This window comes from Coregonus clupeaformis, unplaced genomic scaffold, assembly GCF_020615455.1.
Source record: "Coregonus clupeaformis isolate EN_2021a unplaced genomic scaffold, ASM2061545v1 scaf3555, whole genome shotgun sequence".
Taxonomy (NCBI): domain Eukaryota; kingdom Metazoa; phylum Chordata; class Actinopteri; order Salmoniformes; family Salmonidae; genus Coregonus; species Coregonus clupeaformis.
Window position 1 is genome coordinate 18,830 of NW_025537009.1, and position 25,066 is coordinate 43,895.

At 46.7% G+C, this 25,066-nt stretch overlaps 2 protein-coding genes across 2 annotated transcripts; both read left to right on the forward strand.

Annotated features, from left to right (window-relative positions):
• The first annotated feature begins 17,210 nt into the window (after window positions 1-17,210).
• Window positions 17,211-21,749, forward strand: LOC123490233 (transport and Golgi organization protein 1 homolog). The gene is made up of 9 exons (XM_045220317.1): window positions 17,211-17,628; window positions 17,759-17,847; window positions 17,956-18,033; window positions 18,153-18,263; window positions 18,688-18,759; window positions 18,875-18,979; window positions 19,091-19,213; window positions 19,393-19,474; window positions 21,613-21,749. The coding sequence occupies exons 1-9, from the start codon at window positions 17,541-17,543 to the stop codon at window positions 21,711-21,713; spliced, it is 849 nt and encodes a 282-aa protein (XP_045076252.1). The 5' UTR covers window positions 17,211-17,540; the 3' UTR covers window positions 21,714-21,749.
• Window positions 21,750-22,445: 696 nt separating this feature from the next.
• LOC123490234 (E3 SUMO-protein ligase ZBED1-like) lies at window positions 22,446-23,733 on the forward strand. The gene is made up of 2 exons (XM_045220319.1): window positions 22,446-22,774; window positions 23,303-23,733. The coding sequence occupies exons 1-2, from the start codon at window positions 22,489-22,491 to the stop codon at window positions 23,731-23,733; spliced, it is 717 nt and encodes a 238-aa protein (XP_045076254.1). The 5' UTR covers window positions 22,446-22,488.
• The last annotated feature ends 1,333 nt before the right edge of the window (window positions 23,734-25,066 follow it).

Genomic DNA, 25,066 nt, shown 5'->3' on the forward strand with positions numbered 1-25,066 from the left:
GGCACCAGTCGGCGGCCGCAGGAGGCAGGAGAGCGGGCCCAGCCCCCCCAGCAGCCACGGTGGCCCCATTGCAGCCGGCGAGGGAGGTGGAGAGAGCGCCGACCTGGGCCCCTAAGGGAGGAGGCGCACATGACGGGACGCGGGGAAGCGAATGGATGACACGTCATCCTTGAACGTGACCACTGTTCCCCCCCACCCTTCGGTTGAAGGGATGGGTGATGATGTAAATGCTTTTGTTGATGTGTTGAATAAAGAGTTGGCTCCACCTGACTTTGTCAAAAAAGAGCCCCTTTTCCATAATACGTCCGAGAGCGTTCAAATCTCACCCTCTCTCCCTTACCACTCTAAGCGCCGTTCAGCCCACCAAGGGTGCGCTGCTGAACAGGCATTCAGAGTAGGTTCACATAACACTTCAGGTATAAGAAGTGCTTCACATAGCAGACGGCAGTCTCTGTCAGACTCTGACATGATGACGTGGTCGCTATTTGGGGATGGCGCACTATCACAGACTAAGGTCTCTGTTAGTGCGATTCAGACCCATGCGGCGTTCACGGAGGGCCCGATTACCACGGTCACGAAGGTGCCAAGTGCATCGGCGCCCCCACTTCTTTCTGAACGCGCTAATACTCACCACACTGAGTGTAGTTCAGCCCACCAGAGGTGCAGAGCTGAACGCACACAGGAGGTGAAAGGAGGAAAGATACCAAGACGCCGTCTTGGTTTACCTCAAAGAGACATCACATTACAGACTCCAAGGAGTACTGTAGTGAGTGTCTCTCATAGCAGGCTGCAGTCTCAGTCAGGAGACATGATGACGCAGCCGCTATTTGGGGATGGCGCACTATCGCAGACCAAGGTCTCGGTTAGTGCGATTCAGACCCATGCTGCGTTCACGGAGGGCCCGATTACCACGGTCACGAAGGTGCCCAGTGTATCGGCGCCCCCACTTCCCTTTGAACGCGCTAATACTCACCACACTGAGCGTGACTCAACCCACCAGAGGTGCAGAGTTGAACACACACAGAAGGTGAAGGTTAAGAAGGTATCAAGGCGCCGCCTTGTGTTACCTCATAGGGACCTCATATTACAGACTCCTAGGAGTATTGTAGTGAGGGACTCTAATAGCGAATTGCAGTCACCTACAATGACGCAATCGCTTGCTGAGGATGGTGCCCTGTCGCAGGCTGTGGCCTCGGTCAGTGCAATTCAGACCCGCGCTGCGTTCACGGAGGGCAGGAATACGACGGTTACGGGTTTAACTGACGTCTCTGCCCCCCCTTCTGGTTCAGAACGCACTAATGCTTCCTCTCCCTTTCACGGGAGGCCCGCCTTGGGCTGTTCCACCACCTCAGTGTTGGGGAACAGCGGCGGCAAGGGCCATAGAGGAATACAGGTCCTTCCTACTGAATGTACCACAGCTTCGTGCTCGGCCGCTTTCTCTGTATTGCAGTGGCAGCGAAGCTGCACCCTCTCACGCTGGCTACAACAGACGTTGCAGAAGGGTTATGCTCTCCAATTCCATCGGATTCAGGGGAGTGGTGGAGACGGTGATGAAAACGCCCGAAAAAGTGGCCGCTCTGGTTTCAGAGATTACGGAACTTTTGGCGAAGGAGGCGGTCACAGTGGTTCCCCAGGAGCAAAGGAACAAGGGGCTATATTCGCCCTACTTCCTAGTGCCAAAAAAGACAGGGGGAATGAGGCCAATATTGGATTTACGCATTCTCAACGAGAGCGTAACCAAACGGCCCTTTCGAATGCTAACGACAAAACGTCTGCTGGAATGTGTCCAGAAAGGAGACTTTTGTACGAGCATAGACCTAAAGGACGCGTACTTTCATGTGCCGGTACAGCCGCGTCACAGGAAGTTTCTGCGATTCGCCTTTCAAGGGGTGGCGTACGAATACACAAGGATGCCATTCGGGTACGCCCTGGCACCTCGCACGTTTTCCAAGTGTGTGGAGGCGGCATTGGAACCGTTGCGTCGTCAGGGAATACGGGTACTAGCCTACCTAGACGACCTACTGGTTCTCGCCCCGTCAGCAGAGCTGGCGATCACTCACACAACACAGACAGTGATTCATCTCACAAGTCTGGGGTTCGCTGTGAATTGGAAAAAGAGCACGCCCTGGCCCAGTCATCAGATTGTCTACCTGGGGATACAGCTAGACACTGTAATGATGAGGGCTCGAATTTCGGACTCCCGAAGGGTAGCCTTGTTGCTAGCCCTGAGGAAGTGTCGTCCGAATCACACGGTGACGGCGCTGTCGATCATGTCACTCTTGGGTCTCATGTCGTCAGCCGACTCTGTGGTTCCGCTGGGACTCTTGCACATGCGCAGGATGCAGCGATGGTTCGCCCAACTGAGACTAGACCCTTTGCGTCAACGTCATCGGTTGGTGTTGGTTCCCCTCTCGCTCAGTGCAGATCTGAACTATTGGAGAAACCCGCGCGTTCTCACGCACGGAGTCCCGATAGGCAAAGTGTCCTCTTACATCCCAGTGTTAACAGATGCGTCTCTGACGGGATGGGGAGGGACATGTCAGACCCAAGCGATAGGAGGTGTGTGGCCTCCTTCGAGTCGCCACATCAACCTCTTGGAGTTGGAAACGGTTCGACTGGTTTTGACCCACTTCGCGTCTACCCTTCGGGGTCGCGATGTGCTGGTCTGGTCAGACAACCGGACCACAGTAGCCCACATAAATCGCCAAGGAGGAGTCAGGTCTCCTGCTCTCCATCGGGCGGCAGAGGAATTGTGGCTGTGGGCTCACGAGCACCTTCGCTCGTTGAGAGCAGCACACATTCCGGGCTACTTGAACGTAGGAGCAGACCTCATGTCAAGAGGGGGTCCTCGAGACGACGAGTGGTGTCTGCGTCCGGACATTGTTCTCCAAATTTGGGAACAGTTCGGGAGAGCCGAGGTGGATCTATTCGCGTCACGTGTGAACGCGCAATGTCCCCTATGGTTCTCTCTAAGGGAACAGGAAGAACCGCCACTAGGAAGAGACGCCTTTGCGCATCACCCGGGCCGAGAGTTCTTCTGTATGCATTCCCTCCGCTGTCCTGCATTCTCCCACTGTTAGCCAGGGTGAGATCATGAGGGAAGTCAGTGATACTGGTAGCCCCCGATCGCCCAGGGGCTCCTTGGTTTGCGGAGATGAGTCAGATGTTGATTGCGCCACCTTGGCCAATTCCACATCGACGGGACGCGTTGTCTCAGGCGGGGGGCACGATAGGGCAGTTGCCCATAATCGGCCAACCACTGAAGGCCTGGCTGCTGAGAGGGACAGGCTAGAGCGCCGTGGGTTATCTGATGCGGTGATCAGGACCATACAGGGTTCATGTGCCAGTTCCACTTCTAAGATGTATGCCAGTAGATGGAACGTGTTTTCACAATGGTGTGTCACACAAGGTGTAGACCCCATGAGCTGTCAGGTTGAGAGTATTCTCTCTTTCCTACAGCTTATGTTTGACAAGCAGCGATTGCCCGCCACCATTAAGGTGTTTGCAGCGGCGATTTCAGCTTGTCATGAGGGGTTTGGCAGAGACAATGTCTTTAGCCACCCTCTAGTGAAACGTTTCCTATTAGGAACGCGGCGGCTTAGGCCAACACCTAGAGCCACGCATCCTCAGTGGGATTTGGCTTTGGTACTCGAAGCGCTATGTAAGTCGCCGTTCGAGCCATTGAATCAAATACCCTTCAAGATGCTGTCTTTTAAGACAGCGCTGTTGCTCGCTTTGACTACGGCTAAGCGTGTTAGTGATTTGTGTGCTCTTTCGACGAGACCCGACTGCCTGGCCATTAATGGCGATCTGAGCAGAGCGGTGTTACGTCCTAATCCGGCATTTGTGCCGAAGGTTATTAGGAGTTCATATAGATCACAGACCGTGGAGCTGTGGGCTTTTTCTCCTCCTCCTCATAGAGAGAGGAGTGAAGAAAGGCTCCATCGCCTGTGCCCAGTACGCGCCTTGGCGTGTTACGTTGAGCGCACAGCAGCGATTAGGTCATCGCCTCAGCTGTTTGTGTGTCATGGTGCGGCTGCACTAGGTAGACCACTTTCGAAACAGCGTCTGTCTCATTGGCACTGTGAGAGCATTGAGACAGCTTATGAGGCAGCGGGGCGACAATTGCCTCAGGGTATCAGAGCTCACTCCACTCGTGGAGTAGCAGCTTCTACTGCCCTTTTCAGAGGAACAGGGGTAGAGGATATATGTAGAGCGGCGTCATGGTCAACACCGTCTCCATTTATCCGTTTCTATCTCTTGGATATGTCTTCTAACTCTTTGGCTCAGTCTGTACTCAGCGTGGCTGAAGGGAGACTTTGAGCTAGGAGGAGAGGAATGCAGGACTGTGGAGACAGGGTCTCTATCAGGTCCGCTTCCGATAGAAGGACATATTTTTGGCATGACTCCTGACTGACAGGTTCAGTACAGTAGAGGGCATGTATTGATCTGCCCACCAGTGATTCACTGGAGTGAGGCGGGATGATGAGGGATAATAGTAGTAACCTGGGTTACGATACTATTAGACCGGTCATGACAATTTGACGGAATGTGACGTCATCTATCTGCTTGTTCAGATTAGTATGAATCATGTTCTGGGATCTGCCCACTAATCTCTGGGGTTCCATTGATTGAGTGAGGCGGCCTACCGTGTACACAATGTAGAGTGACACTTTGTGTCATTCCATTAGTGGTCGGTAGTATTGTAACAGGATATTGAGGTACCATCTATCTGCTAGTACAGATTAGTATGGCCGGTATTCTGGTGATCTGCCCACTAGTCAATGGTGTTGCCATTGGACTAGGTGGGGCGGGTTTTTAACCGATGACGCAGTATATTGTGACACTTGTAGGGTGACAGTGGTTACAGTACTGCGGGAATTGGTTGCAGCCATTGCTAGGCCTGACCTTTTCATTTTGATGGGAAGTGTTGGGCTCGGCAGGGAGTACATTTTGGAGCGCTACGCTCCGCCTTAAACCAATAGGAGCAGAGCTCCCCTATGGGGCGGAGCTCCACGATATAGAACGATTAGTTACCGGAGTGTAACTCCAGTTCTATGAGTGGAGCGGAGCCCCATAGGACTTAAGGTCCTGCCGACCCTCTCTAGTCTCGCTGAAGATAAATATCTCGGGAGGCTGATTGAGGGGAGGCATCCCCTCTTATAGGGACACCTGTACTCCTACTGGCTGCAGGTGTGTGCATAATTTTGTCTCAGGCTGATGCTGCCTTAGGGCAGTGGGTAAACCAATAGGAGCAGAGCTCCCCTATGGGGCTCCGCTCCACTCATAGAACTGGAGTTACACTCCGGTAACTAATCATTAGTAGCTTGCACCATGTAAACAAGTTTTCGGCCTACATATTTTGTTGAAACCAAAGCCACACAAGGGCTCATAGTCAATGTTCACAAGTTTGGAGTAGCTAACTAGCTACATAACATAACTTGCCAGTTGATCTGGCAGTCTTCTTAGTTAGCTAGCTAGCTACATTAGCCTACCATACACACAATAGAGATGTGTTAGCTTGATTGTAATCAACTAGCTAACTTACTTACTAAACGGACCATAAAGATATCATACTTCTGTGTTGGCTTAGGAAGCAAATTGCAAGATGGTGTATAGGCATGGTTAGCTATATAGCTAGCTATTGTTGACATAAAAGACTGTCATGTCATTAACCCCTCTGCTTGCAAGTTCTTTTCTTTTTGCATCTACCTTATCAAGATAAAAACAATATTATATTTACCCATGATGCTTGGCTTTCTTTTTTGATACTCTGGCTCTGTAAAAAGAGAAGTAGATAACTTCAGAGATGTCTATTCTATTCACGCCCTGATTGTGCATGGGGCACATAGCGTGGACGCCCAGGTCAGTGGCTGGGTCATGGGCCGGAATCTTTGGTAGGGGTTACATCTCCACAACAACTGATCTTTGAAACATTTCTCTCCACAGTGCTCCTGTGCAGAGGGAAAGCTTTCAGCGATTTCACCGGACCAGACTGTCGGTTTCTGTCATTTAAAAAAGGAGAGACTATATATGTCTACTATAAACTCTCAGGCAGACGGACAGATATATGGGCAGGGAGTGTAAGTATAAGTTAATATTTAATTATGTGATAACATTGCAGTCTAGAAGGAATGTTGAAGCATTTTCTGTTTTGTTAACATCATGTTTCGTTCTCTGTTTTTGTTGCAATTTCGTACAATAGGTTGGTAACCGCTTTGGTTACTTCAATAAGGACCAACTTGTAATCAATCACATATAATGAAAAAGAATTGGAGGTTCCTTCTGAGGTAAATTGATTTAGGCCTATTTCACTACTGCCAATGTATCATCACTTAAGCAAGTATCTGGAATGACTGAACTTCTTTCTGAAATGGGTAGTATGACTCAAATAATGTCTTCTTTTTCTTTTCAGGAAACCAACTTTGTTTGCTTTGACACTGGACACGATAAGTTTGACAGTTATGACATTGATTCACTGTTAGGCTCCTCTTTATTGTTAACAGACAAGGAGGAATCTGTGCAAGTAACCACATATACTTTTGACCTAACCAAAAGTGCTGAGAGCACCACAGTGGAAGTGGATAAGCCTCCACCTGAAGTGACACTGTCAGAAAATTATGAGATTGATAGGGATGTTCCTGAGGACATTGATGAGGTTGTAGATGAGGTTGTAGAGGAGGTTTCAGATTATGAAGATCGGAGACATTTTGAGCCTTTAGAGTCCTCTCTGCCTCAGCCTGAAACTCTTGACACAAAGGGAGTGGAATCTGACACTGTACTTGAGACCACAGCTGAGAGGATCAAAGATTACCTTCAGAAAGATCAGCAGAGGACAGAGGACTCTGTGCCGGACAGTGTTGTTGAACCAGAGGAAGGTGAGACCAAAGAAACCCCCTCAGAACCTCTATCCAAAGATGATCCTGAGTTAAAGAATGCACCTGATGGTTTTTCAGAAGGCAGACCTATCCCTGAGTTAACTTTTGATGCTGTCACCTCTGATGATGAGGACACTTGGAAGGTGACTCCATATGACGAGGAGGACGAGGAAAGTGACAAGTTTGAATATCAGCAGGATGAGGAAAGAGATTATCATCTCAGGGAAACTCCATTGCTGGCTTTTTCTGAAGAACCTTCTAATTTGGAACACAAGAACTGTCACGGTTTCGGCCGAGGCTGCTCCTCCTCCTTGTTCGGGCAGGCTTCGGCGGTCGTCGTCTCCGGAGTACTAGCTGCCACCGTTCTTTGTTTTCGATGTTTGTTTGGTTTGGTCTGTTTGGTACACCTGTTCATGTTTAGTGTTGATTATGTGTCCTATAAGTTCTCGTTGTTTCTGTCATGTGTTGTGTGTAATTGGTTTCACCTGTCTGTTGGTGCTGTTCACTTTTTGCCAGTCGCTAGCGTGTACCGTCGCACTGTTGTTTTCGTGCGCAGTCTGTTTTGTGTTTTACGCACTGTTGCGTATTGTTCGCCTCCGGGTTGGTTAGACCCGTTTGTTATTTTGTCTTTTCAAGTAAAGACTGGTTTGACTTAGCTCCTGTGTCCTGCACTTGATTCCGCACCACATCCGCATCAGATACCCTGACAGAATTACACACCTTCCCATGGAGTCAGCAGGAGCAACAGCAGCGCCTGAGTCGTTGGAGGAGCGCGTCCGCAGCCAGGATGATCAGATCCATCGACTTGGGACCGCTCTGCAGGACGTCATCAACACCTTACACCGATGGGAGTCCAGAGGGGTACCCACACCCCACCTATCACACCATCACCATCGGTCGGTCCGCCCGTCCAAGGTCCGGAACCCAGTGGGATTCGGCTCTCGCTCCCGAGGGCGTATGACGGCACGGCTGCCGGGTGTCAGGGGTTCCTCCTGCAGGTGGAGCTCTACCTGGCCACTGTACACCCGGTGCCCTCGGGACACGAGAGCGTTTCCGCCCTCATCTCCTGTCTCACAGGCAAGGCGTTGGAATGGGCCAACGCCAAATGGAGGAGGATAGACGCCACCACTATGCGGAGTTCTCCCGTCGCTTCAGGGCCGTGTTCGACCATCCACCTGAGGGGAAAGCGGCGGGGGAGCGTCTATTCTACCTCCGACAGGGGAGGAGGAGCGCACAGGAGTTCGCACTGGAGTTCCGGACTCTAGCGGCAGATGCAGGGTGGAATGAACGGGCCCTTATCGATCACTTTCGATGTAGTCTACGGGAGGACGTCCAACGTGAGTTGGCTTGCAGGGACACCAACCTCCCGTTCGACCAGTTGGTCGACATGTCCATCCGTCTTGACACCCTGCTGGCCACCCGTGGACGTCCCGAGTGGGGTCCGTCCATTCCATCCTCCAGCACCTCCGAGCCGAGCCCTATGGAGCTCGGGGGTGCTGGCGCTAGAGAGAGGAGGAGAAGGAGTCCCCTGCACCAATTGTGGCCGTGGGGGGCACACTGCGGCCAGGTGCTGGGGAGGGTCTCCAGGAGGAGGGGACAACAGGCCACGCACTGGGGAGCCATCCCAGGTGAGTAGACGCCCCACTTACCCAGAGCTCTCTGTTGTGCATTTTTGTATACCTGTAAGTTTTCCACAGGTTGCACCTCATTCCCAGCATAAGGCGCTAGTAGATTCAGGCGCAGCTGGGAATTTTGTTGATCGGAAATTTTGTTTAGATTTAGGGGTTCCCCTCCTTCCGGTTGACGCTCCATTTCCCGTTCATGCATTAGATAGCCGCCCGTTGGGTTCGGGGTTGATTAGGGAGGTCACAGCACCACTTAAGATGTGTACGCAGGGGGGTCATGAGGAGACTTTTCAGCTATATCTGATCGACTCTCCTGCGTACCCGGTGGTGCTGGGAATTCCCTGGTTAAGTACCCATAACCCTTCCATTTCGTGGCAACAGAGGGCTCTCAAGGAGTGGTCTGCTCAGTGTGAGGGGCGATGTCTGGGTGTTTCCGTGGGGTCGACCTCGGTGGAAAGTCCAAACCAAGTGCCCGCAATGCACATTCTCCCTGAATATGGGGGTTTGGCACTTGTGTTCAGTAAATCGAGGGCGACGCAGTTGCCTCCTCACAGACAGGGGGATTGTGCGATAGACCTCCAGGCAGGAGCGGCGCTCCCGCGGAGCCACGTATATCCTTTGTCTCAAGAGGAGAAAAGGGCTATGGAGACTTACATAGCCGAATCTTTGAGACAAGGATACATACGGCCCTCCACTTCCCCTGCGTCCTCGAGCTTCTTTTTTGTGAAGAAAAAGGATGGAGGGTTGCACCCGTGCATTGATTACCGTGGTCTCAATCAGATTACTGTGAAATACAGTTATCCACTCCCTCTGATTGCGACTATGACGGAATCATTGCACGGAGCGCGGTTCTTCACAAAACTGGATCTCAGGAGCGCATATAACTTGGTGCGCATTAGGGAGGGCGATGAATGGAAAACAGCCTTTAGTACCACCTCGGGTCATTACGAGTATCTCGTCATGCCATACGGGTTGATGAATGCTCCTTCAGTCTTCCAATCCTTCGTGGATGAGATCTTCCGAGACATGCAGGGGCAAGGTGTGGTCGTGTACATTGATGACATTCTGGTGTACTCTTCTACCCGAGCCGAGCATGTAGCCCTGGTGCGTCGAGTGTTGAGGAGGCTGTTGGAGCACGACCTGTATGTCAAGGCAGAGAAATGTCTGTTTTTCCAGGAGTCGGTCTCCTTTTTGGGTTATCGGTTGTCCGCGTCAGGGGTGAAGATGGAGGTGGACCGTGTGTCAGCCGTGCGTAATTGGCAAACCCCAACCACTGTTAAAGAGGTGCAGCAGTTCTTGGGCTTTGCGAATTACTACCGGAGGTTTATCCGGGGTTTTGGACAGGTGGCAGCTCCCATCACGTCTCTTCTGAAGGGGGGTCCGGTGCGCTTGCAGTGGTCAGCTGAGGCGGACAGGGCTTTTGGGAAACTGAAGGGCCTGTTTACTTCGGCTCCGGTGCTGGCGCATCCGGATCCCGCCTTACCATTTCAAGTACAGGTGGACGCGTCTGAGGCCGGTATCTCAACGGTCCGGCACGCCACCTAAACTCCGCCCCTGTGCTTTTTACTCTAAAAAGCTCAGCCCGGCGGAGCGAAATTATGACGTAAGGGACAGGGAGCTGTTAGCCGTGGTACAGGCCCTAAAGGTGTGGAGGCATTGGCTTGAGGGGGCTCAACACCCTTTCCTCATTTTGACTGACCATCGGAACCTGGAGTACATCCGGGCAGCTAGGAGACTGAACCCTCGCCAGGCTCGGTGGAACATGTTTCTAGCCAGGTTCGTATTTAAAATCACGTACATCCCTGGGTCCCAGAACGGTAAGGCAGACGCCCTGTCCCGGCGGTATGACACAGAGGAGAGGTCCGTTGAGCCCACTTCCATACTACCGGAGTCTTGTCTAGTGGCACCGGTTGTGTGGGAGGTCGATGCTGAAATCGAGCGGGCGTTGCGTGCACGACCCTAGCCCTCCACAGTGTCCTGTGGGTCGGACGTACGTTCCGCTCGAGGTTCGGGATCGACTCATTTATTGGGCTCACACGTCACCCTCCTCTGGACATCCTGGTATTGGCTGGACAGTGCACTGTCTTAGTGCTAAGTACTGGTGGCCCACGTTAGCCAGGGATGTGAGGGTTTATGTCTCCTCCTGCTCGGTGTGCGCCCAGTGTAAGGCGCCTAGACATCTGCCTAGGGGTAAGTTACAACCCCTGCCCGTTCCACAACGACCATGGTCTCACCTCTCGGTGGACTTCATCACTGACCTTCCCCCCTCGCAGGGGAATACCACTATACTGGTCGTTGTGGACCGGTTCTCTAAGGCCTGTCGTTTGCTCCCTATGCCGGGCCTTCCTACAGACCGCCGAAGCTCTATTCACCCACGTTTTCCGGCACTACGGGGTACCCGAGGATATTGTGTCTGATCGAGGTCCCCAGTTCACCTCCAGAGTCTGGAGAGCATTTATGGAGCGTTTGGGGGTCTCTGTGAGCCTTACCTCGGGTTACCATCCTGAGAGTAATGGGCAGGTGGAACACGTGAACCAGGATGTGGGTAGGTTTCTTAGATCATACTGCCAGGGCCGGCCGGAGGAGTGGGCACGGTATGTTCCTTGGGCAGAAATGGCCCAGAATTCCCTACGCCACTACTCAACTAACCTAACCCCTTTCCAATGTGTGTTAGGTTACCAGCCGGTTCTGGGACCATGGCAGCAGAGCCAGACCGAGGCTCCTGCGGTGGATGAGTGGGTGCGGCGCTCGGAGGAGACGTGGAACGCTGCACACGTCCATCTGCAGCGGGCCATCCGTCGTCAGAAGGTGAGCGCCGATCTCCACTGCAGTGAGGGGCCGGTGTACGCACCTGGTGATCGAGTCTGGCTCTCTACCAGAAACCTGCCCCTCCGCCTGCCCTGCCGGAAACTGGGTCGGCGGTTTGTGGGGCCGTTTAAAGTCCTGAGAAGATTGAACGAGGTGTGTTACAGATTACAACTGCCTAGTGACTATCGTATTAACCCCTCGTTCCATGTGTCTCTTCTCAGGCCGGTGGTAGCTGGTCCACTCCAGGAAGATGAGATCAGAGAGACTCCTCCGCCCCCATTGGACATCGAGGGGGCACCGGCGTACACCGTGCGGTCCATCTTGGATTCGAGACGTCGGATGGGGGGTCTCCAATATCTCGTGGAGTGGGAGGGGTACGGCCCGGAGGAGCGGTGCTGGGTGCCGAGGAGGGACATCTTAGACCCGTCTCTTCTGACTGAGTTCCATCGTGGTCATCCCACGTGCCCTGCTCCGCGTCATCCTGGTCGTCCTCGAGGCCGGGGTCGGCGCACGGCTGGGGCCGCGCGTCAAGGGGGGGTACTGTCACGGTTTCGGCCGAGGCTGCTCCTCCTCCTTGTTCGGGCAGGCTTCGGCGGTCGTCGTCTCCGGAGTACTAGCTGCCACCGTTCTTTGTTTTCGATGTTTGTTTGGTTTGGTCTGTTTGGTACACCTGTTCATGTTTAGTGTTGATTATGTGTCCTATAAGTTCTCGTTGTTTCTGTCATGTGTTGTGTGTAATTGGTTTCACCTGTCTGTTGGTGCTGTTCACTTTTTGCCAGTCGCTAGCGTGTACCGTCGCACTGTTGTTTTCGTGCGAGGTCGGTTTTGTGTTTTACGCACTGTTGCGTATTGTTCGCCTCCGGGTTGGTTAGACCCGTTTGTTATTTTGTCTTTTCAAGTAAAGACTGGTTTGACTTAGCTCCTGTGTCCTGCACTTGATTCCGCACCACATCCGCATCAGATACCCTGACAAGAACATTCCGGAATCTGATCAGACAGATGAGGAAGACAGTCTATCAGAGGTACCTCATACACATAAACAGGACTCCAAGGACAATAACCTGTGGTCTTCATTTGGTGATACAGTTTTTAACATTGTCAGTGGTGGGGAAAGAATAGCTCATGTTGCCGGTTCAGAGGAAGATGACGAGGATGATGACGAAGGTGAAATGACACCAGAGGAGTCTCCCAAAATTGAAGAACCCAAGGAGTCAGAGGAAGCAGAACAGCCACATGAGCTAATCTTTGAGGAACCTGCAGACTCTAATTACAGTGAGGATGCTGTCAAAGTACCTGATGAGGATTCCCAGACGTTGCAGTTTGAGGATGAATCTGAAGGTGACATTGAACCTTCAACACCTCCTGCTGATGAGGCAAGTCCCTTTGAACACACTGAGGAGGCTTTAGCAGAGAACCTTACAGTAGATGACAGCCCAGTCCCTAAACAGCTCTCAAAGACAGACATGCTCTCAGACTTTGATAGTAAAATTAACGAATCAGAGCAGAAACAAGCTGTCGAAGAGTCACAAGTAGATAATACATTGAAACAGGGTGGTACAGAGCTTTTCAGACGATTTCGAGAACCATGCCAGAAGGTCCCAGATCTAAGTAAAAAAACAATGGTGAAAGAGAGCCATCAAGAACTCCTCATAGAGGAGGAGGATTCAATACACCTAGAGGGGGAAGAGATTGAGGAAGAGTTGCTGGAGGATGAAAATGCATCATTGTGTTCATCCAAAACTGAGCACAGTGATGAAAAGGACAAAGACAGTCTATCTGAATTTGGGTCAGAGCAACCCAATAATGATACACAAACCGATGTTGTATCCAGTGATGTGTTGGATGTGGTCCAACACGACGAGGCAATTGACATAGAACCTAAGGTGCATGAGACTGAGAAGGATGCTGAAAGCCACACACCCTCACTTGAAGAGAAGGTTCCGGATCCCTTCCCAAGCAAAGAGCCGAAATACAGTGACGATGTGTTGAGGCTGACACTATTGCGAGACCACTTTAAGGAGGAGGATATGGAGCGCTTCCAAAAGATTATGGGTCTTCAGAACCTCTTTAGGGTGGAGTTCCTGTTCTCTGACCTGGAGCAGGAGCTGAAGGCTGCCCGGCTGTCCCAGACAAACACCAGTGAGGACATTGAAAAGGCGCTGGAGGCCATTTTGGAAGCCTCTGAAACACCAATCCTGGATGAGATTGAGAGGATGCTGGATGCCCAGGAGAACACTGACCTGCAGCAGGAGGCTGGTGAGTTTATTGAGGAGGCTGCCATCTTGGACGACTTCCAGGAGTTGGTGTTCACCCTGTGTCAGAAGTACTCAAACGCCAGAAACAGTGCTCCCTTGGCAGTTGGCAGTCAACTACACCCGGACACAGGTAATATTGCTTTTTAAAAATCAGTTTAAGTTAATGTCAGAGTACAGGAGAATTAAACCTTTTGTTAAATGCATATTTGGAAAGTGTCATACATTGCTAATGACATGATAATAATGCCTGGAGATTTGGTTTGCATAATAAGCTGTATTTATGAAATGCCCAAGAAGTACAACAAAGTAAATAGTAGTCTGTTGACAGAACAAATACACATCCTGACAATGCCAGTGAGATTGCAATGCATGAAAATGTACTCACTGTTTGAACCTCTGAATGTTTCAAAAGATGGGGAAATGTCTGATGCGGAGGAAGAGAAGACATTCCTGACAAAATTTATTCATGACAAAAATAATTGTCTAAACATTAACAATGATTCATATTTGTTCCTATTTAAGTGGTATTTGCATTAAATGTGCGGTTCAAAACATGGTCCAAGGTCAAATAGGGCGGCAGGTAGCTTAGTGGTTAAGAGTGTTGTGCCAGTAACCGAAAGGTCGCTGGTTCTAATCCCCGAGCCGACTAGGTGAAAAATCTGTCGATATGCCCTTGAGCAAGGCACTTAACCCTAATTGCTCCTGTAAGTCGCTCTGGATAAGAGCGTCTGCTAAATGACTAAAAAAAAAACTTTAAAAAAATGCCTGCAATACACTGTATTCTTCTTCTGTGGGCTTTATGGTGGACTACAACCTAAAAAGGTGTATTGCCGCCACCAACTGGATGGGTTGAAACCAAAACAAGGTAAAAATAAATCCATACGTGATAGGGAAACTAACTTCATCCACCCAAATAAAAATAGTACATTGACAAAACAAACTCCTATTTCTTCCTTCTTTCAATTCTCCATATCTCCCTTCTCAGGCTCTAGGGCCTGAGACGGTGGTACGGCTTGTGACAATATTCCATGTAACTCCTTCGTCGAGAAATCTTTCAGCCCCAGGAACCTCTCCGCCGCTTCTACAATGATTTCTATCTTCCTGGACCTTCTCTCCACCTTGGCAGTGCCATTTATCACCATAGCTATAAAGGCCACAAAGTCCACCTTCTTAACCTTTAAAATGTCAGGATCCTGCTGGTGAAAGGCAACCCCTGCAGCCTGCAGTGAAGGCCTTTCCATTTTACATTTACATTTTTGTCATTTAGCAGACGCTCTTATCCAGAGCGACTTACAGTTAGTGGACTTCATGTGCACCATTCAAACCCTCAACCCTTTTACCAGCTGCTGCATATGATACGCTCTGGATAGCCCTGACTTTGGCTTGCAGGGATTTGTAGTCTTGCATGATGTCTACTTTGATGCTAATTAGCATTTTTCGAATCTGAGAGTAAATAGAGCCGAATATATTGATAAAAGTCACCTTGTCCAAGAGCGATTTAAATGGTTATCAAAACGTCATGCCAGGGTAAGCCTACACGAAACACAGCCCTTATTTTAAGTGTTTCTAAAATTCCCTATAGGAAAAATGAACGGTGGAAAAACAATTGGAACCATTTCCCTGTTTGACCGCTAGGTTTTATGGGTATTATGACACCTCCACTGTGGGGCTCTGTAGCAGGGGTAGGCAACTCTGTTCCTGGAGTGCAGCAGGTTCTGCAGGATTTTGTTCCAACTAGGCACCACACCTGATCAACTGAGCTAATTGATCAGTTCAGTGATTGCCTAAATTCAACACACCTGCTGTTCCAGGTTGGTTCAATCCAGAATATGAAGTGTCTGCGACACTCCTGGACCAGGGTTGCCTAGCCCTGCACTATAGGCCTATAAATTACATATTGGCTTATAGAGAGAACTATTCTAGGTGCCGGAATAAAGTGGGGTTGGGATTACTCAATAGGGTCTTCATTTTAATTTGACTTTATAACAAGTGGGCTTCGTGTTCGAGCCTATTTCTTCCTATTTAAGAAATAAAAGGTAGGCCTACCTGTTTGATGGACGAAATTATAGGCTATACTATAATAACATATATATAATAATGATTTAACAACAATATAATGGAATAAAATAGAATAGAATAAATTAGGGAAGGGAGTTGGTCGCAGAGGTCTGGTGTTGGTGGAAGGACTGGTAAAGGGTGGACCTAGTGCTATAGTAGGAGTTGACTGTACTGATAGTGACGCTGTTGTCTATGGTGATAAGAGTTAACTGTGGAGTCGACCTTACTGATAAATGCATAGATCAGAATAATTTGACAAAACAGATGAATGAAAATAAGGCTGTTGAACCACCAAATCTGAAACATAAATTGTATGGGGTGGCAGGGATGTTGTGGAGGATCAGAAAGTTAAAATGAGGGGAATTATCATGCTATTTCAATGGCAATACATTCCATTATGCAGCATAATGAAAAGTGTGATTTCGAATTTTGGGAGGAAGTTGCCAAAACTTTGCAATGGCCAATTGGAAAACCCATTGTCACCAAACGTAGTATCAAACATTTTAGGAATATGTGGGACAAGAATAGAGGTAACATTCAGTTTTGTTAATCAGATTGAGGAACAAGGTTGAGTTGACCAATCCTTTGAGCCGTCACCCATATGTAATGAGATAGGAGATGAGGATGACAGCATAAACTTTAGTCAGTGCAACAGTCAAAGACAATAAACTAACTGATACAAAAACACCAAACACAGAGGGGGGAGGAGAAATGCAGTGAAACGTAAATATGGTGAGGAATGTGTCACACAGCACAAGAAACCCCAAACACTTTTGTTTCTGTAAATCACCAAATAACAGTAAACAAGCAATGATTGTATTGGCCTATCTCCAGATAGTCAAAAGGATGTAGCATCTGCTACTTTTCTATGCAACTCAGAATCATGTTGAGTTCAAGTACAGCCATTGTAAAATGGATTTAGTCTTAAAGGGGACTGTGACACATCTAAACAATCTATTGCTAGTGACAACAAAGTGAAATTAAACAAAATGGTAAAAGAGAACGTAAATGAGGTTCAGGTACAAAATATTTGGTAGGCTCAGTGCCTCACATCCCTAGAATCATGTAGTTAAGTAGGCCTCAAACAGTACTGGGGAAAATCTTAATATTATTTATGGGGGGGGGGGATATAGATAATTTTAAACAATAAAGGCAATACTTGGGGAGATATTGACCCTGAATATGGAATGGACCAGCACAGTTGACCAACATCACTTTTATGGGTTGTAAGAATAGGCAGAAAGAGGTTCATGTCTTTGGTATTGGCCTGTAATTAGTTGCAATGCTTTTTTGGCATTTCATTTGCAATGGCATGTGACTTGGATCATTACCATCATTGATGGTCCTCCCAAATATGTTCACTACCGGGCTTCCCTGGACCTTGATAGTAGAGTGGCTACTATTTTGAGAACAGAAAAAATAAAATAAGGATAGCCAACCCTTAGCGTCGTCCCTCAACTAGGCATTTATATTAACATTTATTTGATCAATTTTGACTTACTTTTAAAGGTTAATATAAATGTAGTTGAGGGACGATAGCCTACCCTGAGACTGTGAGAGTCATATCCTCTCATTATTTGCTTAGTTTGTTTTGGTACCCAGTGCTTGAAAAATAATCTACATGTGCTTTTGAGGTATCATAATAAATCTGCGGGAGTCAGATAGGCAAATTGAATGGAGAAATCGAGTGGGAAATTACGCTCACTTGTCAGTAAACTTGTGGAATGTTTTAGTTCTATCCAACAAAGACGTGATAAACCCCAATCAGAATGTATATTGTGATGCAATAATCATATTTTATTCAGCGTTCTGAATAGCCTAGTTAACATCAGATAGCCAGCTCAGCTGTCAAACTAACGTACGGTAGCGTCGCGATGGATTCATAATTTCATCATCTGAATGCTTCATGTTATTCTATGATGTATCGTATGCTACTGTTGAGGAGGCTGTTTGCTGCCACTTTTCTTTTCCCTTTCTCACAGGTCAAAAGCAAGTCATATCTAAGTAAGTTCTTCTACTTCTCTCTGGCAATTTATGGTGCATAGTGAATCCTCATTCATATTGCCTACAGGCTGGTGTCCTTGTCACGTGTAAACCATGTCTGAATTCATACTCTTGTCATATGTTTTATTAGCTACTGAAAAAGAGATGACGGACAGGATGGAAAGGCTTGAACAAGAGAAGAAGGAGATACTCCAAAAGGTCGCTGAACTGCAGCAACAGGTAAGTTGCAGAGACTTTTCACTGACCAAGATCCAGCATTTTGGGTTCAACGTGAATTAAGGGACATAACACTGTTTTTATAATGTATTTCTACTGGGTTCCCCTCAGGGTGAAGAACTTAAAGAAAAGCAAAAGCAATCTGAGAAATCTGCCACTTCATCTCTGGAGAAGATCCAGGAACTGGAGGTGAGTCTCTAGGAAATATTATCTTGATCACACATCATTGTCATGCTGACTATTTTTTATTAATTTTTGTTTTCCATAGTGTTTGAATTGACACACCATTTTATTTTTCTATCCAATAGAATATTGTGCAAGAGATGGAGAGTCAAAATGAGCGCCTGGACAAGGAAAATAACTTACTCGCCAGATCCTTTGACGATGAGCGAGCCAATACTGCGAAACATGAAGATGTGGTGAGTAGTATTGAGCGATTAGCCGGAATAAAAATGTTCCCCCCTGGTTTCAAAACAACCAATTGTCTGACATCTGTTCAATTCTTTTAATTCAATTAAGTTTGTTTTATTCTGTGAGCTCAATGTGCCGTTTCTCTAGAGAAATCAAATCAAGCACAAACTTTGAGACGTTGTAGGAAGTTTTAATTTTCAACAGGCAAATAAATATTCAACATAGTTTAGTGCAGAAAATGTGGTAATTGACTACAGAGAGGAAGGGACAGCCTGCAAACGAGAGAGATAACCGCCCTAGAGAGCAGTTGCTTCTTGATGTAGACAGCATAGGCAGCTACTATTAGCCAGCTACTAGCCTAAATAGGATGACTCGTTGGTGAGCACAGAGAAAGATGGTTGTCATTATGCTTATCATTATCTTTGCCCATAGATGTCTGAAATGGACAAAACCATTGAGAAGTTGAAGCGCAGCAGGAAGAAGACCCAGGACGCACTCTCAAAGGTATAGTTCATATAAGTGAACATGCCCAATGAAAACATGTCAAATATGTTAACATTGCAACAATCAAATGTAAAGTGTCCATTTCCTTTAATTATCCTTGTCATTGAATCTGTAGGCTACCATTCTGATGGATGAAGCCAAGCTCCGTGAAGATGCCCAGAAAGTCCAGCGCCAGGTTCTGGAGAAGGATATTGCCACCCTGAAGGAGGAGAACCTCTCAGTGAGTACCAATACAGAACAACGATTCACACTTGAAGCCTCATGTGTAGGACTCATTGGCCATGCAGGGCCTGCATAGAACTGTCTTTATGACCTCATTTCCTTGTTACAGCTGCACCATGCTGCCAAGTTGTGGGAGGAGAAGCACAGGGAGATGAGCGAGCAGATCAAAGTCTACCAGAAGTCCCAGAAAGACCTGGAGGATTCCCTCGTTCAGAAGGACCACAACGTTGAGTTTTTTTTTTAAAGTTACGAAATTGTTACACCGCATCAATTCCTTTTCACACCTTCTCAAACGCACCCTGATGACAAAGAAACATGGCACCTGTATTATGTTAAGAAAAATCCTTCTTCTTGACTGATTCCAGGGGAAAAGTGTAGTGTATAATTGGTGGTTCTCTCCCTCTCTGGCAGGTTTTGTCTGACCTGCTAGGAGACCTGGAGGCCTGCGATGACCTGAAAGATGGAGTTGTGGCTAACGGGGAAGCTTCTAATGGTAAGTCATCTGACACAGTGTCCTAATCAGAGGAGGCTGGTGGGAGGAGCTATAGGAGGACGGGCTCCTTGTAATGTCTAGAATGGAATAAATTGAATGGTACCAAACACATCAAACACATGGAGACAACGTGCTTGACTCCGTTCCATTTATCCCATTACAGTGAGCCAGTCCTCCTATAGCTCCTCCCACCAGCCTTCTCTTATGTTTTTTACATTGGATAAAAGTAGAGACTCAGAGCTAGAAAATGGTATATCATACACTACAGTTGAAGAACAGTGTAAAGTTGATAAACTTGTAACCCCACTTTTGAGAAAATGATCAATTTAATGTTTTGGTACACCTACTGGAGAGCTCCTCTTTGTCTATACCCATTCAGCATCGTTCACACCCTCTTAAGCCAATGCCCCACCCCTCTCTTTAAGGATTCACATGTGCTAAACAGTGAGTACTGTAGTGTACTAAACAACCAAAGATTTCAAGACTAAAGGGTAGTTTATACTACGTCTATCGACGTGTCTGTAGACAGTTGTCGCAGTGACATCATGAACATTCTATTGTCGTCCGACATCAAACTTGTCGTTGTCGTTATGAAAAAGTATAAACCCAAAAACAACAGGCTGCATGACATCAGCAGCCTGGTGGTCCAAAATAGCAGAACTGTTGTATTTGAACACCAATAAACCCATCTGTTTAAAAATGAATTTAGTTATGTCAATCTAGCAAACCAGGCAACTAAAAGCACATTTCTAAACAATGTTTTGGTTAGTTTCTAGCTTGTTAGCAGCTAGCTAATGTTAAGTTAGCTGGCTAGCCAGTTCAAATAATGACCATATCATATAGCTGACAACGTCTTAACTTTAGCTAATTTGTATTCATTATTACAGGAAAATAAACTCCCAACAAGATCATTATTTACAAGTTAAGGGCGAGATAATTACAGAAAATAGCTTACGGTTGTGAGTGTGATGAAGTAAAAGCAGGGCATTCTACCTGAGAATTTTGGAACTTGGACACTGTCTCGTTGGCCTAACGTTATATCCAAATTTGACTTTTGTGCCGGTCATGTTCTTCACATTACCATCTCTGGTAAACACACACATTATATAAAATAAAATCAACGTTTATTTGTCACATGCACAGGATACAGAAGGTGTAAACGGTACAGTGAAATGGTTACTTGCATAGTGGAGTCTTTTGTTTAGACTAGCTAGCTAAACAATTAACCATAATTCCAACTCGACGTTACTACCCTGTATGAATCTGCTGGTAGCTAAAACTAACCAACTAGGTTCAATGCTACCTAGCTAACATTAGGCTATATCTAGCGATGCAAATGGCTCTGAGATACGAGTAATATTACTACACAGATCATACACGTAACGTTAGCTAGCGAGCCAGCCCGGCTAACAGTAAGCTTTATTTTGCAATGAAAACGACTTTCTGACAAAATTAGAAACTTAGAATATCGTAAAATGTAGCTAGCTAGACTCTCTTACCTGAATACATGGATGAACACTTCTCCCTCTGTCACGGATGCCATGGTTGCCCTTAGTTTGAAGATGTAATCCGGAGACGGGTGTTTTATACAACTGCCTTCTTTCTGTGTGTTCTCTTTTCGACTCCCTCCACATATTTGCAATCAAACAACAACATTTTCTCCATCTCCTTAGCTATCATACTATGCTTCCACTGGATTTCAAAGCTCGGTTCTCCAGAAAGTGGAGAGCATCTTTCAAAAAAGCAAAGTTAGAAAGGATTACCTACACATACTGAGAAGCTCATGTTATAGACAGAAGCGTGCTACATGGCAGACCAATCCAAACTCATCTCATTATGTCCAGCCCATCCATTATCTCAGCCAATCATGGCTGGCAGGAAGGTTCCTGTCTTTTTCTGTGGCTAAACCAACTAGGCTCGTAATTTAACAATTGTATTTGTATTTACAGATGGCATACAAGTTTGTTATTAAGGCACATGAAAGTTCACATGTTCCAGAAGGCATTTCTGCCAAAAAACTAATTTTGATAAATGTTTACATTCAAATGCCTCTCCTGTGAAGTAGTGACGTACGACATACGCCTAGTTTCCTGAAACGTGTCAGTAATGTGTTTACAATTATGTTTGATCCATTTCAGACAAGCAGACCGTCATCCAAAACCGCATTAAGCAAATGATGGACGTCTCTCGGGTAAGACTGAGTTCATTCTTGAACGGACCAACATTTCTGTGTACCTGAAAGCCAATAAAACTGATGCTCAGAACCAAGAAGTGTGTCAACTCTTACGCTAACTTTTGGCACAACTTACCACAGGTCCAGATAGGGCTGAACGATTAATTGCATTCGCGATAATATCGCGATTTGACTGAACGCGATTTTCTAATCGCAAGCGTCGCGATTGAGGTGGTCACGTGACGCGACTTTTCATGCTGTCCAGCGCAATGGCCTCTTGCTCGACGGAACAGTCAGAAACTGACACAGCTGATACTTTAATATCGAAGAGGAACAGCACGTCGGTGGTGTGGAACTATTTTGGTTTTAAAAAGAAGATGCTGAGCAGCATCAGGTGTTGTGCAGAGCATGCCGTGCTCCGATTGCTACTTCACGGGGTAACACTACAAACCTGTTTCAGCACTTAAAAAAATACCACAAATCAATGCATGACAGTTGTATGACCAAAATGCCGAGCATCAGTGCGCGAGACAAGCCAAATACCTCAAGACAGGGATCACTGACAGAAATGTTCGAAAGTGTCACTCCGTATGAACGTAATTCAAAACGGCACGGAGAAATCACTCGGACAATAACCGAGTTCATAGCCAAAGATATGATGCCTCTCAGCACGGTGACCAAGCCTGGGTTCATGGCATTAATACATACGCTTGATAAACGTTACAGTATACCCTCCCGCACATACTTCAGTCAGACTGCCATACCGGAGCTGTACAAAAAGTGCAAAGAGAAAGTCGCCGCGGAACTTAAAACGGTGGAGTTTTTTGCTAGCACTACTGATATGTGGTCAAGCCGCACAGCTGAGCCGTACCAGAGTCTTACAGTCCATTTTATTGATGAAGATTTCAACCTCCGAGCTCGCTGCCTACAAACTACCTACTTCCCAGACGATCACACAGGGGAAAATATTGCAGCCGGCCTGAGAGAAGGGCTTGTCAGCTGGGATCTCCACGAGGAGAATCACGTCTGCATCACGACGGACAACGCGTCGAATATGGTGCTTGCTGCGCGGCTTAATGAATGGACGAGGCTCCAATGTTTTGGCCACAGATTACATCTTGCCATTGGTAAGTTATCGTGTGTGTGTGTGTGTGTGTGTGTGTGTGTGTGTGTGTGTGTGTGTGTGTGTGTGTGTGTGTGTGTGTGTGTGTGTGTGTGTGTGTGTGTGTGTGTGTGTGTGCGAGTGCGAGAGAGAGAGATGCGTCGATTAGTAAAGCTGAATATACAAATATATATAAATGATATTATATAAATCGGATGGGATTAAATAAATTCATACTTCCACTCCTTTTCTAATATGTAAATTCATTTTACTTGCTTATATCATATGTCTGTCTGTGGTGGAATGCCCACCTGCATTTTTTTCTTTTCTTGTTTTTGTTTTTTACATGTTTTTTTTAGTGTTTATGAGAGAGAGAGAGAGAGAAGAGAGAGAGAATTGACATGCAAATAAAGACCCTTTGAATTGAGAGAGAGAGAGAGGATGTGTTGTGGATGTGTGTATTTCAGAATTACAGCTAATTTGAGTGTGTAATAGTGAGAGCCTTGTATCAAAACTCAAATTGTGTGTAATACACTACTTTTATTTCTTTTGGAAAATGCACTCAAAGATGACAGAGTGTCAAGGGCAACAGCACTGTGCAGGAAGCTGGTGGGGCACTTTTCCCACAGTTGGAAGAAGAAAGCAGCCCTGACGGAGGCACAGAGAGAGCTCAAACTCCCTGAGCACAACCTCATAACGGAGTGCCCAACAAGATGGGGTTCTAAAGAAATGATGATTGCCAGAGTGCTTGAACAGGCCAAAGCCATTTCTCAGGTATTGTCTGGAGATCGATATGCACGCTCCCTTATCCCAACCTGGCAGGATATTGACGTGTTGGAGTCGATTCACAAGGCACTGCATCCTCTACTGGAGTTTACTGATGCTCTTTCTGGAGAGGAGTATGTAAGCATCTCCTACCTCAAGCCAGTTCTCCACCTTTTGCCACATCAGTCCTGGCTGAAGATGCTGAGGACACTGACCTGACTAAATCAATAAAACCAAAGTCCTAGCATACCTCAATAACAAATATGGAGACCCAAACATCCAGGAGCTTTTGGATGTTGCCTGTTTCCTGGACCCTAGGTTCAAAATACAGTACATCAGTACAGACAACATCCCTGCTATCAAGACTCGTCTGAAGACAGAGATAGTAGACTTGGCACAACGTACATATCATTGGGTAAATAATTATGTATTTCACAAAAACAAAAATGTTCTGTAAAATCTAACTGGAAAACTAATGGCTGTTGTTTTCATCTAATAGGAGAAGAGGTCTCGTACTGAAACTGTTCAGATGCCTCAAAGTGCACAGTCCTTGGGGGAAAAGACGAAGAGGTCTCTTGGCAGTTTTTTCAAGACCAGTTCAGCCTCTCCTTCTTTGCCTGTAAATCTTGAAGATGTCGCAGAGGCAGAGATAAACAATTACCTGATGACTCCTACCATTGATGGAGAAGATGATCCATTGGCTTGGTGGAGGGTGCACAAGATCAGCTACCCACAGTTGTGCACCATGGCACGCAAGTATCTTTGTGTACCTGCTACAAGCGCTCCCCTCAGAGCGTCTTTTTAGCACAGGAGGGAATATTGTGACTTGCACTCGCTCATCCTTGAAGCCAGAAAAAGTCAATATTCTGGTTTTCTTAGCAAAAAACCTGTGAGCCACTGAGAACAGAACTGTTGGATAAGTATGGCTGGCAGTGCCATACTCGTAGTGAACTTTAGTCTGTGTGGTGTGTTATTGTTGTGTACTTGAGATAAGTGAGGCTCATCTATTTTATATTATAATATTCAAATCGTTTATAAAAAATAGTTTGTCTAAATTAAAAGTGCATTTCTCATTTTTTATTTATAACTTTATTTACTTTGATTTTACAAAATATTTTCAAAGCAAATTCCTTGTTTCAGTTGTGTGAAATGTTACTGACTTGGGAGCAGTAAGATACATACAATTTAAAATTATTTTTTTCTTAAGACTGTACCTTTTGCACACAGTGTTTACAAAGTTCATGCCTTTGTTTAAATTATTTAAATGCACAGTGGCAAAGCCACAGATGTTTCTGTAATGAGCAGTTCAATAAAAATGTCATTTATTTCAAGTCATACATGTTTGAATTTAATTCTAACAAATAGACCCAGCCTATGGGAAAGAACATTTCACACTAAATGTATATACTATTGTGTTGGTCATATTTAAATCATTCATTATGTTTTGTAGGGGAAAAAGGATAAATAAATTAAATCGCATATTAAATCGCAATCGCAATATTGGGGGGCAAAAAATCGCAATTAGATTATTTTCCAAAATCGTTCAGCCTTA

Excerpts from the sequence above, each read along its gene's own strand:
- LOC123490233 (XM_045220317.1), top strand. The coding sequence starts at position 17,541 with ATGATGTATCGTATGCTACTGTTGAGGAGGCTGTTTGCTGCCACTTTT. Across the intron at positions 18,034-18,152 it reads AGAAGATCCAGGAACTGGAG|AATATTGTGCAAGAGATGGA; the intron begins GTGAGTCTCTAG and ends TCTATCCAATAG. Across the intron at positions 18,980-19,090 it reads TGAAGGAGGAGAACCTCTCA|CTGCACCATGCTGCCAAGTT; the intron begins GTGAGTACCAAT and ends TCCTTGTTACAG.
- LOC123490234 (XM_045220319.1), top strand. The coding sequence starts at position 22,489 with ATGTGGTCAAGCCGCACAGCTGAGCCGTACCAGAGTCTTACAGTCCAT. Across the intron at positions 22,775-23,302 it reads CAGATTACATCTTGCCATTG|AAAATGCACTCAAAGATGAC; the intron begins GTAAGTTATCGT and ends TATTTCTTTTGG.